This window comes from Budorcas taxicolor, chromosome 8 (genome assembly GCF_023091745.1).
Source record: "Budorcas taxicolor isolate Tak-1 chromosome 8, Takin1.1, whole genome shotgun sequence".
Classification (NCBI taxonomy): Eukaryota; Metazoa; Chordata; class Mammalia; order Artiodactyla; family Bovidae; genus Budorcas; species Budorcas taxicolor.
The window spans coordinates 42,948,871-42,963,270 of NC_068917.1; the positions used below are offsets into that span (position 1 = coordinate 42,948,871).

The 14,400-nt window shown below is 42.5% G+C and overlaps 1 protein-coding gene across 1 annotated transcript in view; it reads left to right on the plus strand.

Annotated features, from left to right (window-relative positions):
- The window catches only part of SPATA6L (spermatogenesis associated 6 like), a 55,165-nt gene extending 41,202 nt beyond the window's left edge, over positions 1-13,963 (plus strand). Inside the window, exons 9-13 of the mRNA XM_052645202.1 lie at positions 281-383; positions 5,721-5,755; positions 6,485-6,681; positions 12,710-12,803; positions 13,874-13,963. Of these exons, the coding sequence (XP_052501162.1) occupies positions 281-383; positions 5,721-5,755; positions 6,485-6,681; positions 12,710-12,803; positions 13,874-13,963 (519 nt within the window). The remainder of the gene's footprint in view (positions 1-280; positions 384-5,720; positions 5,756-6,484; positions 6,682-12,709; positions 12,804-13,873) is intronic.
- Positions 13,964-14,400: the final 437 nt, after the last annotated feature.

A 14,400-nucleotide genomic window follows, 5' to 3' on the forward strand; every position in this document is an offset into this window, starting at 1 on the left:
AAACTCCACTTGCTCTTTACTGGCCTTACCAGTGGTTAGAATATGATCTGTGTCATATTAGCCCATATCTTTGTGTTCTAACCTCAGTGAAAGTAGGGACAAACAGGTTTCCCTGTTGGTTATAACATTTTATATACTTGGAGGCTGTGATTTAATCTGTTCCCAACCTTCTCTTTTCTCACCTGCATGATTGTGATTGAAGGGGAGAAAGGTACAACAGGGAATGAGGAGAGAGTAATACAAGCTACAGTGGGTTCAGGTCTCATTCCTTTCCTTTCAGGTGGACAGTGCAAAGCCCTTTGGTGAGAACAGTTCACAGCATCATTCCCAGAAGTCTAGAAGAAAACCTAACTCTTCAAACTTTCCATTTCCAGTGAGAAGAGGTATTCAATTTTCTTGTTACTCCTGTGTAGTTTCCCCATGGGAACAAATGCATCCTACCTCTAAGTCTTCTTTCATTCTGAGGAGTCACACATTTGTCTGGAAACTCAGGGTCTAATTCTCAGGTGCCCTGTCACTGGGAGTTTCCAGGGAGGGGGTTCCCACGAGCAGAGTCATCAGCAGAGATGCCTTCTGTTTCAGAGTTTCCCTAGGAGGAACTGAGGAGACTTCCCCCAAGGAGTGTCACCACTGAGTGTGTTCTGGTTGTGACTGTTGGAAAAGCAGAGAACATCTTGTCTTGATGGGATCTCCTTGAAAAGGCACCACAGATAGCTAACAAATAAGACTCACCATTTCTTAGGATCAGATGCAGTAGAGAATTGATGGAGATCAGGAGAGGCAACACTTCCTTTACAAGACTGCATGTCAGCAAGGAGGAGAGCCAGTTCTCTCTGAAACAGTGAGGTTAAGGCAGGGGTTCTCAGACATTTAGATTTCAGGACCCTTTTGTGCTAAGTATTATTGAGAGTCATACTGAGCTTTTCTGTTTGTGAATGATATCTATCAACATTGAGGAATTTATAAAACACAAGAATATACAAGCACACATTAGCCATCAGAGTGGTGACATCATGACATATATAGCTTTTGGAGAACTCTGTTATATAGTCATAAAAGAATGAGAATGAAAAAGACAGAGTATGTCTTACTATTAGGAGAATAGTTTTGACCTTGCAGAGTTCCTAAGAGGTCTTGGGGACCCATGGGGAGGCCCTAGATTATACATTAAGAATTTCTAGGTTAAGACATCCCCCTGGTGGTCTGTTCATTTCCAAGGCAAACCATTCAGTATCACAGTAATCCATGCCTATGCCCCAACCACTAATGCCAAAGAAGCTGGAGTTGAACAATTCTATGATGACCTACGAGACCTTCTAGAACTAACACCAAAAACAGATATCCTTTTCATCATAGGGGACTGGAATGCAAAAGCAGGAAGAGATACCTGTAATAGGCAAGTAGCAAGCAAGTTTGGTTTTGGAGTAGAAAATGAAGCAGGGCAAAGGCTAACAGTTACAACAAGAGAACACACTGGTCATAGCAAACACTCTCTTCCAACAACACAAGAGATGACTCTACACATGGACATCACCAGATGGTCAATACAGAAATCAGATTGATTATATTCTTTGCAGCTGAAGATGGAGACACTCTATACAGTCAGCAAAAACAAGACCAGGAGCTGACTAAGGCTCAGATCATGAACTCCTTATTGCCAAATTCAGACTTAAATTGAAGAAAGTAGGGAAAACCACTAGACCACTCAGTATGACCTAAATCAAATCCCTTAGGATTATACAGTGGAAGTGACAAATGGATTCAAAAGATTAGATCTGATAGAGTGCCTGAAGCACTATGGATGGAGGTTCGCAACATTGTACAGGATGTGGCGATCAAAACCATCCCCAAGAAGAAGAATTACAAAAAGACAAAATGGTTGTCTGAGGAGGCCTTACAGATAGCTATGAAAAGAAGAGAAGCTAAAGGCAAAGGAGAAAAGGAAAAATATACCCATCTGAATGCAGAGTTCCAAACAATAGCAAGGAGAGATAAGAAAGCCTTCCTTAGTGATCAATGCAAAGAAATAGAGGAAAACAATAGAATGGGAAAGACTAGAGATCTCTTCAAGAAAATCAGGGATACCAAGGGAGCATTTCATGCAAAGATGGACACAATAAAGGACAGAAACGGTATGGACTTAACAGAAGCAGAAGATATTAAGAAGAGGTGGCAAATACACAGAAGAACTATATGAAAAAGATCTTAATGACCCAGATAACCACAATGGTGTAATCACTCACCTATAGCCAGACATCCTAGAGTGCAAAGTCTAGTGGGTCTTAGGAAACATCACTATGAGCAAAGCTAGTGGAGGTGATGGAATTCCAGCTGAGCTATTTCAAATCCTAAAAGATGATGCTTTGAAAGTGCTATACTCAATAGCTAGCAAATTTGGAAAACTCAGCAGTGACCACAGGACTGGAAAATGTCAGTTTTCATTTCAATCCTGAGAAAGGCAATGCCAAAGAATGTTTAAACTACCACACAATTGCATTCATCTCACACGCTAGCAAAGTAATGCTTAAAATTCTCCAAGCCAGGCTTCAACAGTACATGAATCGAGAATTTCCAGATATTCAAGCAGGATTTATAAAAGGCAGAGGAACCAGAGATTAAATTACCAGCATCTGTTGGATCATAGAAAAAGCAAGAGAATTCCAGAAGAACATCTACCTCTGCTTCATTGACTACACCAAAGCCTTTGTGTGGATCACAACAAACTGGAAAATTCTGAAAGAGATGGGAATACCAGATCACCTAACCTGCCTCCTGAGAAATCTGTATGTCTGTCAAGAAGCAACTGTTAGGACTGTACATGAAACAATGGACTGGTTCCAAATTGGGAAAGGAGTACATCAAGGCTGTATATTGTCACCCTACTGGTTAATTTGTATGCAGAGTACATCATGCGCCTACTACATGTTTTTCCAGTAGTCACGTATGGATGTGAGAGTTGGACCATAAGGAAAGCTGAGCACCAAAGAATTGATGATTTTGAACTGTGGTGTTGGAGAAGACTCTTGAGAGTCCCTTGGACAGCAGAGAGATCAAACCAGTCAATCCTAGAGGAAATCAGCCCTGGATATTCAGGCTGGAAGAAGGACAAGCTGGAATCAAGATTGCTGGGAGAAATATCAATAACCTCAGATAAGCAGATGACACCACCCTTATGGCAGAAAGTTAAGAGGAACTAAAGAGCCTCTTGATGAAAGTGAAAGAGGAGAGTGAAAAAGCTGGCTTAAAGCTCAACATTCAGAAAACTAAGATCATGGCATCCAGTCCCATCACTTGATGGCAAATAGATGGGGAAACAATGGAAACAGTGACATACTTTCTTTTCTGGGCTCCAAAATCACTGCAGTTGGTGATTGCAGCCATGAAGTTAAAAGATACTTGTTCCTTGGAAGAAAAGCTAGACAGCATATTAAAAAGCAGAGACATACTTTGCTGACAAAAGATTGTCTAGTCAAAGCTATGGTTTTTCCAGTAGTCATGTATGGATGTGAGAGTTGGACCATAAGGAAAGCTGAGCACCAAAGAATTGATGGTTTTGAACTGTGGTGTTGGAGAAGACTCTTGAGAGTCCCTTGGACAGCAGGGAGATCAAACCAATCAATCCTAAAGGAAATCAGCCCTGGATATTCATTGGAAAGACTGATGCTGAAGCTCCAATCCTTTTGCCACCTGATGTGAAGAACTGACTCATTGGAAAAGACCCTGATGATGAGAAGGATTGAAGGCAGCAGGAGAAGAGGACGACAGAGGATAAGATGGTTGGATGGCATCACCGACTCACTGGACATGAGTTTGAGCAAGCTCCTGGTGTTAGTAATGGACAGGGAAGCCTGGTGTGCTGCAGTCCTTGTGGTTGCAAAGTGTCGGACACAACTAAGTGACTGAACTGAACTTTAACTCAACTGAACTTTATGAGTGAAATACATGAACCTGTGTCAGTACTGAATGTCATGGCAGTGAATTTCAACCATTTCTGAATTAATTCTTAGGCTAGAAAGGGATGGTCATAGCCCATTCTCCTGACCTGGACTTACACCATCCCTGACAACAGGTTTTCTATCTTAGCCTGAAGGGTTTCTACTTTTAAGGGGCTGCACAGTCTCTTGTGATAACTCAAGCCAGTATTCTCTTGGATCACGGTGACTGTTTTATAGCAACAAGTCAAAGACAGGTGATGGAATTTGAGGCAGAAAATGCTTCATCTTCTCTGATATTTAGATTGAAAATCACCCATGTAGCCCATAAAAACAGCACTGTCTTACCCATTACCTTGAAATCAAGCAACAGAAAGTGTCCTTCCCTGGGGAGGACAGCTGGGCTTAATGCTAGCTAAATAACAATGGAGTCATGTATCGCATAGGTCTCGGCCTTTGTCTCTTCTTAATCCTGGCAGATGGAGAACTAAGGTTCCAGAGAGGTTACAGAGTGTGTACAGGTCACACATCAAGTTTTTGGCACACCTACATTTAGAGAAGACGTTCAGACCTCTGGGCTCAGATCCTTGGAATCCCTGTAGCTTCCAAGCCAGACCTTTCCTTAGGTCACCTGTCAGCTCACTCATCCGGGCCTAAGGTAGAATAAAGCAGTGCTTCTCAAACTTCAATGTGCATTTGAATCACCTGGGTGTCTTGTTAAACTGCAGATTCTGATTCCATAGGGCTGAGGTGGGACCTGGAATCCTTCTTTTCTAACAAGCTTCCAGGTGATACCGATGCTGCTGGTCCATGGACAACACTTTGAGAACCAAGGGAACAAGGGCAAGCCCCCTGGGATCAGTAGCAAGGGGGTTCCTAGGCTAAAGGGCAGGTTTGTGGCTATAGCTAAAAAGGGCCTTAGCACTACTGATTCCCTGCTCAGCTGGGAGTGTGGTAGAAGAGAGCTTTTGGGACAAGATGGCCACATACATACATGCATGCCCAAAGAATATGACAATTCAGATGCTTTAAAAAAAAATCCCTTTTTATATCTTCCTTCTTATCACTAGTGGCATGGGGAATCAGCAGTCCCTTGTCAGCTGGGGGAAGCCATGGTGGTCTTAGCATAGCCTTGCAAATACTCATTTCAAAAGCATTTTATTTTCAATCTGGAACAATCTCATTTAGTCTTGGTTTTGTCTGTGTATTTATTACTTCTAGTAATTCTCATCATTATCTGGTATTAGATCTACTTAATGTAATCATAATGATTTTCACTTTTGCTGTGTTGTTTTCTCAAGCTCTCATGTATTCGTTTTTGTCTGTCTTGGACAAGTATACTCAGAGTTTCTGTGTAAGTAGGATTTTATGTAAACCTAATATAAAGGGAATGCCAGAGAGGCAGAGGCTTTGAATTTTATATTGAGCCGCATGGTTTTCCTTTAGGCTGTGGACACCTGGGCAAATGTGTTTTCCAAGCTGCCCAAGGGCTACTGAACTTGTTGCTTCACTTTAGACTCACTTTTACCCTTCTTATATCCATACGTACTGCCATTAATATAACGTTATTGTTTACCTCAAGAGGACAGAAAAAAACTCATAGAATTTCTATGACTTCAGAGAGAATTAAAAGTGATGGTATGATTTACAAGGGATCATTTATTTAAGTTCTCTAATAATTCATTCATTGTGTAATGTTTTTGTACTGCTGTGCAATAAATTTAATAGCAGCTTTAGGAGTAAGTGGTAATAATGAGTCATTGAAACACCTGTTTCTCTTTCTTCTAGCATCTTCTCTTGACAGCCTTGGAGCTAACGTGAAGGTAATTTTAGAAGTAGCATTTGTAAAATGATTTATTACCAGCTATATAATGTCAATTATTGTGCTGTCTCCCATGGGCAGTTGAAAATACATTTCTAGCTCATGTTGCTTGTGGAATTGCTGTAGTTTAACCTGAGTTGCTTTGCTTTAGTTGGTTTTTTCCCCTCATATAAACTCCTTTCATTTGTAGGATGAGTCACCAGTGAAAGTGTATGTAGGTTCAATACCTACTTTATCAGTAGTAATTGTCATTGCTTTTTATCGAATTGAATATAGAGAGGTGGTCAATCACTTGTTCTTAAAGTCTGATTGGCTTGTTCAGGTGAAGGTGCAAGCTTCCATGTTACAACATGACAATGGATATACGCAAAGAAAATGGAGTACTCTCAGCTTCCTTTGACATAGCCTTTAAATATTTTGTCTAAACATTTTTTCTTTCCCAACACAATAATCCCTAGTCCTCACAAATCAAAATTCAGAGCATGAGTTTATTTTGGCTCGTTAATATATACCAAATGAATTTGGTTATCTTTCCTTGCCCTTGACTCCTGAGCATTTTCTCTCTAGTCTTCTCTGCTCCCACTCCTCTTGTATTTGCAGGAGATCCTGGGGACAGGTATTTTGTCTTCTTGCCCCCAGTTCTCTTCCTTGTCCCACCCAACCCCAAGCTCTAAATTAAGCAAACAAAAGCAAAAGCTATAACTAAAGATGAATGCACATTGTCACTCAGGTTATCAAAGAGCCAGATGAACGGATTGTTTTAAGGAATGAATCACCATCATCTTTAGATTCAAGTAAGTTTGGAAAGCCCTCGCCCAGTTACAGTAACCAAGGGGATGCTGATTTTCACCAGGAAACTTCATTTGACACCTCCCAGCACTCCAGATCTCCCAGCCCTCTTCTGGATCAGCCCCTTCTCCGAGAAAGGTCAGCAGCCAGCACCCATCTCTTTACTAGAAGAGTGACTTGTGGTCTGACAGGAGTAAAAGTCAGGTCATTTTATCAGTTTGCTTCCTTAGGAATATTCAGCTGGGGCAGCTTGACATGAAACATTATTATTCCTTGAAAAATAATCCTAGAGTAAGAATTGAGATTTTTCTCTTACCTCTGGAAAGCATATCTCAGAATGTTTGTTGAAAATGGGATAGGCAGTTCAGTTGGCATAGATACTATTTATTTCTCCATTATTATCTGTCATTAAAAGTTGGCTTAAAGCTCAGCATTCAGAAAATGAAGATCATGACATCCAATCCCATCACTTCATGGCAAATAGATGGGGAAACAGTAGAAACAGTGGCTGACTTTATATTTTTGAGCTCCAAAATCACTGTGGATGCTGATTGCAGCCATGAAATTAAAAGATGCTTACTCCTTGGAAGAGAAGTTATGACCAACCTAGACAGCATATTAAAAAAGCACAGAGACATTTCTTTGCCAACAAAGGTCCGTCTGGTCAAGGCTATGGTCTTTCCAGTAGCCATGTATGGATGTGAGAGTTGGACTGTGAAGAAAGCTGAGCACCGAAGAATTGATGCTTTTGAACTGTGGTGTTGAAGAAGACTCTTGAGAGTCCCTCGGACTGCAAGGAGATCCAACCAGTCCATCCTAAAGGAGATCAGTCTTGGGTGTTCTTTGGAAGGAATGATGTTGAAGCTGAAACTCCAATACTTTGGCCACCTGATGTGAAGAGCTGACTCATTTGAAAAGACCCTGATGTTGGGAAAGATTGAAGGCAGGAGGAGAAGGGGACGACATAGGATGAGATGGTTAGATGGCATCACCGACTCAATGGACATGAGTTTAGGTAAACTCTGGGAGTTGGTGATGGACAGGGAGGCCTGGTATCCTGCGGTTCATGGGGTCGCAGAGTTGAACACGACTGAGCGACTGAACTGAACTGAATATTAGAACCCCAGCTTTTGATTTCACTAGTATAAAAGAACTCACTATAGACAGTTTGGAAATTATAGAAAAATGAAAAGGAGTAAAAAAAATCACCTATCAGTCCTACCACCCAAAGACAAGCATGATTAATATGTGGGTATAGTTTCTTTCTGTTTTTCTAGACGTGGTTTGTTGGCTTATTTATATCATCATCACACACACAGCAAACCTTGTTGCATGTGTCTGGAGGGCAGACCAGAGATTGAGAGCAGGAACCTTTATTTTCCAATCTGCATTCCCTACTAATGTGATTAACCATCCAGTTTTGCCCCAAACTGTCCTGATTTTAACCATGAATGTCATGCATTGTGGGAAACTTCTTGGTCCCAGGCAAACCAGGACAGTTGGTCATAGCTCTAAGGAAGTAGCACCAAAGATAATAGTTTCAAGATAGTTGGTTTGAATGAAGGATAGGCCAGTCTGCTTTACTCTGCATTGTTAAGTTTTGAGAGTAATTTCCATCTAAATAATACAGTTGGAGACTTTCCTGGTGGTCCAGGGCTTAAGACTTTGAGCTTCCACTGCTGGGGGCGTGGGTTCAATCCCAGTCCCTGGTTGGGAAATTTAAGATCCTGCATGGTGTGTGATGTGGCCAAAAAAAAAACAAAGACACATGAAGAATCAGTTACTAATTCATGGTACTTAGTAGACATTTAATAAATATTTGCTGACACGGGAAAAATATCATGCCTCAGAAGGGAAACATAGTCGACCTGTTAGGCCTCAGATAGAAATGTTAACATTTAAAACATTTCTCCTCATCTCTGAGAACTTCCAACCTAGCAGAGAATTTTTTTTTTTTTTAATGTACACAGAGAACTTTCTACAGGGCAGAACTTTGAGAACAGTACAGACAAAATGCTATCAGAGTACAAAGGAGAAGGATGGTACTCTGGAATGTTTCATGGAGGAGGTGGCATTTTCATGGGGGCCTGGAGGGGAAGGCATTGGATTATGATAGTTAATGGAGGGGAGGAATGGAGGTGAGAAGACAAGGAGTGCTATCAGCTTCTAGAAGTTAGAGCAACCTAGGGGATGAGTGGGTGCCAAGGCTGATAGCCAGAGGGGGGCTGTGGAAACCAAGCTAAAGAATTGGAGCTCAGCTGGAAGGCTTCCCAGGTAGTACTAGTGGTGAAGAACCCGCCTGCAAATGCAGGAGACATAAGAGACATGAGCTTGATCCCTGGGTTGGGAAGTTGCCCTGGAGGAGGAAATGGCAAGTGGCAGCTTTTGCAAGTCAGTCACAGGAATTAGCACAGTTGAACTGTAGAATGATGACAATCATTTATCTCTTTTCAATCACTTATCTCTGATGAGTCAGCAAATTCTGTGTGTCCAAAGTCACTCTAAACTGATAAATTTGAATCTAATCAGACTGTGATTTTGTAAATAAGGCCTTGATCAGGGAAAAGCATAGCATAGTCACACAAAGGTCATCTGGTTTGCCTAAGACCATCCTGGCTTTAGCCCTGAAAGTCCTGCATTTTGGGAACGCTCTCGGTTCTGGGCCAACCAGGATAGTTTGTCACCGTAACCTCCAGGGAAGTGGCACTGAAAATACTATTTTTAAGACAGCTGTTCTGAATAAAGACAGCTGTTCAGACTTCCCTGGTGGCTCAGACGGTAAAGCGTCTGTCTACAATGCGGGAGACCTGGGTTCGATCCCTGGGTTGGGAAAATCCCCTGGAGAAGGAAAAGGCAATCCACTCCAGTACTATTGCCTGGAAAATCCCATGGACAGAGGAGCTTGGTAGGCTACGGTCCATGGGGTTGCAAAGAGTCGGACAGGACTGAGCGACTTCACTTTCCTTTCCTTTGTATTCTTGGGGAAGAATCCATTCCCCATTGTTCGTAATGTGATCACAGAGGTAGCCCTGAACACTGGGTTTCGTTCCAGATTCGTTGGCTCTTTGTACAACAAGCCCAACGCGGGGGTGCTGAGGTTTGTAGCAGAGAAAGTATTTATTCCCAGAGCAGTCAAGTAAGGAGATGGGAGAACAAGTCTCAGATCAGCTTCCCCGAAGGCACGGGGTGGAGATATTTATGGGATAAAGAAGCAATGAGGTCTTAGGCATGAGGAAAGGTGGTTGGAGGTCAAGGAAATGCCATTGGAGGTTGAGAAAAGGTAAAGTAATCAGTGCTTTACCCAGGCATATCTAGGTTACATGCTTCTTCATGGGGTGTGTGTTCAGAAGTGGAGGAGCCTGGCATGATTTGAGGGTGGAGTTTTTGGCCCTCTGATGTAAAAGAATTATTCATCAGATGTCTGTGCGGACACAGTTTTAGGATCAGTGATCCCAACCAGTCTTAGCCAGCTTGAATCAAACAGGATCCAACTCTATGTTCTTGGAGAATAACTTAAGCCCACCATTACTAGAGTGATCCATAATGTCAGAGGCTTTATCTGTAAAGATGTTAAGGAGTCTTGTGATATACTTCCTAGGCTATGTGAAGCTTGGAGGGTATGCAATTAAGGAAGAGAAAAAGAACAACAACAACAAAAAAAAAACTAAAGCAAGCTTAATCAATAAGGCAGGTTGCAAACAGAGGGATTTTTAACAAGCAATTTCCTTATCTTCTGTTCTGTAAGACATGCTCAGGGATTCCTGGTAGTCAACCATATGGGTCTTGGTCTCGCTCCCAGTGCTTAGCCTCTGCCTACTTCACTATTCTTTTCATGTGAGCCACTGGGGCCAGTCTCCTCCTGCTCAGACCATAGAAGTACACGAGAAGTACCTTTTGAGTTTCTGCTGACAATACTGAAATCAGCAAGGGCCAAGTTTGCAGGGATGAGTTGGAAGGTGAGTTTTGGAGTGAGAATTTAGCCCAGGGTTTTAAGGGAGGAAATGGAAAACCCTTTTAACTAGCAGCGGGTCAAATGGTAGTCCTAAACATGGGAGGAACACTCGAGCCTGTTTCCTAGCTCCAGTGACTGGATAGTGTCACATCCCTTCAGCCCCTATCCTCACTCTTCCCACTGCACTAGGATAAGGCTATAATCAAGGCATAGCGCTACCCTTGCCTATTGACTCATCATTCTCAGAGATCTTCAGATTTAGTGCTGAATGCATATAGTAACAAGTATAGGGATCATTCTGGCACTGGTTACTCAAGCCCAATGAAGAAACATTTACAGTGTCCTGCTGCTGCTAAGTCGCTTCAATTGTGTCCGACTCTGTGCGACCCCATAGACGGCAGCCCATGAGGCTCCCCCGTCCCTGGGATTCTCCAGGCAAGAACACTGGAGTGAGTTGCCATTTCCTTCTCCAATGCATGAAAGTGAAAAGTGAAAGTGAAGTCGCTCAGTCGTGTCCGACTCTTAGCGACCCCATGGACTACGGCCCACCAGGCTCCTCCGTCCATGGGATTTTCCAGGCAAGAGTGCTGGAGTGGGGTGCCATTGCCTTCTCCGTTACAGTGTCCAGCTGGTGCTTATTTTTAAATGCTAGCTTCATTTATAGCTTCAAAATATTTCTATTCCTTCATCTTAAAAATTCTTAGAGGAGTATAGGAATAATGTGCCTTGCCTTTAAATATGGTCAGTGCTATAGGTGATGCTTGGAGAAGGCAATGGCAACCCACTCCAGTACTCTTGCCTGGAAAATTCCATGAACAGAGGAGCCTGGTGGGCTGAAGTCCATGGGGTCGCGACTGAGCGATTCACTTTCACTTTCACTTTCCACTTTGATGCATTGGAGAAGGAAACGGCAACCCACCCCAGTGTTCTTGCCTGGAGAATCCCAGGGACGGCAGAGCCCGGTGGGCTACCATCTACGGGGTCGCACAGAGCCGGACACGACTGAAGGGACTTAGCAGCAGCAGCATAGGTGGTGCTTTCATTTGCTGTGAGTCATTTTCCTGGGTTGGTAATGGATTTGTGTACATCAGTCATTCTCTTGGTCTTGTCTTCCTGGAAACCAGAGGGTTTGTGCTCATTACATGGAGCCAGGATGGGTGGCCTGGGTATGGATCCCAGACCTTGCGGAGGGGCAACTGCAGAGGGAATCATTAGTGTGGTGGTGTAACAACTAGATTGATTCCCACATGTCTCTGTCATTTCCAGTGTTCATTATATATTAATTAAAGAGAATGATTTTGTCCAAATTGCTAAAAAAAATTTTGGCACTTAAAGACAATATCTTTTCAGTGTGCTTTTCATAATCAAATTGCAAATTCTGCCTCAGTTTAAGAATTGGCACTCATTCTCCTCCCAAAAATGAATGAATGAATTCATCATTCAAGTAATCTGTAGTAAATTCCCATTTGGTGTTCAGTACCCACAGAGCCCTGAGATGAGCTATTAGCCTAGGATTCTCACTCCCAATTTCATCGTAGGAGAAAAGACAGACATTAACCAAATAATGACAAAATATCCACTGGGGAAAGTGCTATGAATGAGGGATGAATTGTCTTTAAGTGCATGAAATAGGGAAGCTGACCTCCTCTATAGGAAGGAACTTTTCCTGAGAAATCAATAACTGAACTGAGCTCTGATGGGTGGTAAGGACTCAACACAAGTGGGGTGGGGGTTGTGGGTGGCAGCATTCTACCCAAGGGAGAAGTCCTGTAAAGTGCCTGTGAAAGGGAGAAAATGCTTCATGTTTGAGGAACCAGAAGCCACTGTTAAGACCTGTGGTTAAATTTATGTCTGGAGGGCCTAAAGGAAATAACATAAAATAAGATCCTTATGGTGGAAACAGTAGGGATTAAATTTTGTATTAAAAAATTTTGGATTACATTTTTAAAATATAAAAGCAGGGTTTGTTCTTTGGAGAAATATCTAAAATAGTAAAGTACAGAGAAGAAAAGGAATACACACCCAGACACAGACCATTTTTAACATCTTGGCTGTTTTTATTCCTGGGGCTTTTCTTAGGTGTAGGTTTAATAAAGACATTGAAACTACACTCTGCACACTGTTTTGTATATTGCTGCTTTTTTCTCACTTCTAAGTTATAAGCATCCTTTTATCAGCTACAGGATACTCCACGCTGTTTACTCTGTTGAGCAGGCCCCACCCCGGGTCCCAGTCCACGTGGAAGAAGATCCATGAAAGGGTCTGCAGTCTTCTGACATCCCACAGAGCTCAGCAACACCTAAACAAGGTCAGGACTTCTGATGAAATGACATCTTTGCTGACAAAATAATATGGGAACTGGATCTCACAGTCTGGCAGGGGAGATAGACATTAATCAGGTAACTGCAGAAACAAGTGTAAAATTGTGATGCTCACCAAGGAGGTACATGGTACGCTGAGAGCCCATGAAAGGGAGTGCTTGACTTGGTTGGCATTCATGGCAGGCTTTCCTGAGGAAGAGACAGTGGAGCTGCAATCTGAGCGATGAGTAGTAGCTATTAATACTTCAGAGCACAGGGTCCATCAGGCAGAGGTCCTGAAGTGAGGGGGAGCATGGTCGTGTGAGAGGACTTAGAGAAGACAGTGTTCGCCTGAAGCACATTCACTTCCACTCTGGGCAGGAATCCCAGTGCAGGGAAGAATCCGGGGACGTGTGTGGTCTATGTGAGCCCACAACATGGAAGAAAGTTTTCCTCAAAGTTAATCAGGTGTTTTTGACTATTGGACTTGACTGGGGTTGAGGGGAGTGTTTCTGATCCATAGACAGATATACTCAGTACTCCTCTATGGCAGGTGCACAGCCATTAGCTGTGGCCTGTCACCAGTTCAAACCAGTCCAGATGGAAGGTTGACAGTGCACCCCTTAATTGGGTTTAATTATAACATGTAGTTGAATTGGTCATCTTGACTTATTTAAATGCTGACATATCCTAGATTTATAGGATCATACTTATAAATGATCTTATAATTACCTGGGTGGTGAAGTATTTTATTGCCTCTCTGCAGAGTCATTTGTTTTGCTTTGTTAATTCCAAATCTTTTCAAGTAGGGGAATCCCTTTAAAATGTAAAGAGGAAGAAAGAAAGGGAGGAGGGAGGGAAAGTGAGAGGGAAGAAGGGAAAGTGGGAGGGAAGAGGGAAGAAAAAGAAAGGAAGAGAGGGAAAAAAATAGTATCTACATACATACATAGATCATGAACACAACATATATGGCATACATGGGATTCATAGATCTCCTAAATGCAAAACTATGCATGCAATATCATTGACCTGTATTACATTAAGAGTAATGCAGTTGCTGGATTTGTTTGTGTTATAGGAAGAATCCATCTCTGAAGTACAGAATATCCTCGACAGACCAGGCTACCCTCTGAAGAAATACCGTGCACATGAACAGAAATATTTTTAAGCTGCTGTCCTATGTAAGTAAGCAGCCTAAGTGCTTCTTCTTGATTTGCTAAAACAATTTCAGTTTCCTGCTTTCAGTACAAAGCACCTAGAAATGTGGTGGACAAGAGTCCAGGAGGAGACAAGAACTATGCCTTCACACAGTGTAGTGATGACAGCACGTGTGCGGGTCCACCAGCCGTCTTACCTCCTCTGTATTCTCCCTTCCCACTCCTGACCTAATGGTCCTTCTTCCAGCTCCTCACACACGAGCTCTTTTCTGCTATGGGCCCTTCGCACATGCCCTCTGTCTAGACTGCTTCTTCCTGACTTTGTTTGGGTCACTTCTATTTGCCTTTCAGGTCTCATGGCTTTCCGTGGCACCCCCTCCTCCTCTGAGGTACACCTTCGAAGCCTCCTGCAGTTTTCTTTCATTGTTCTATTTCTATGTGGGCCGAT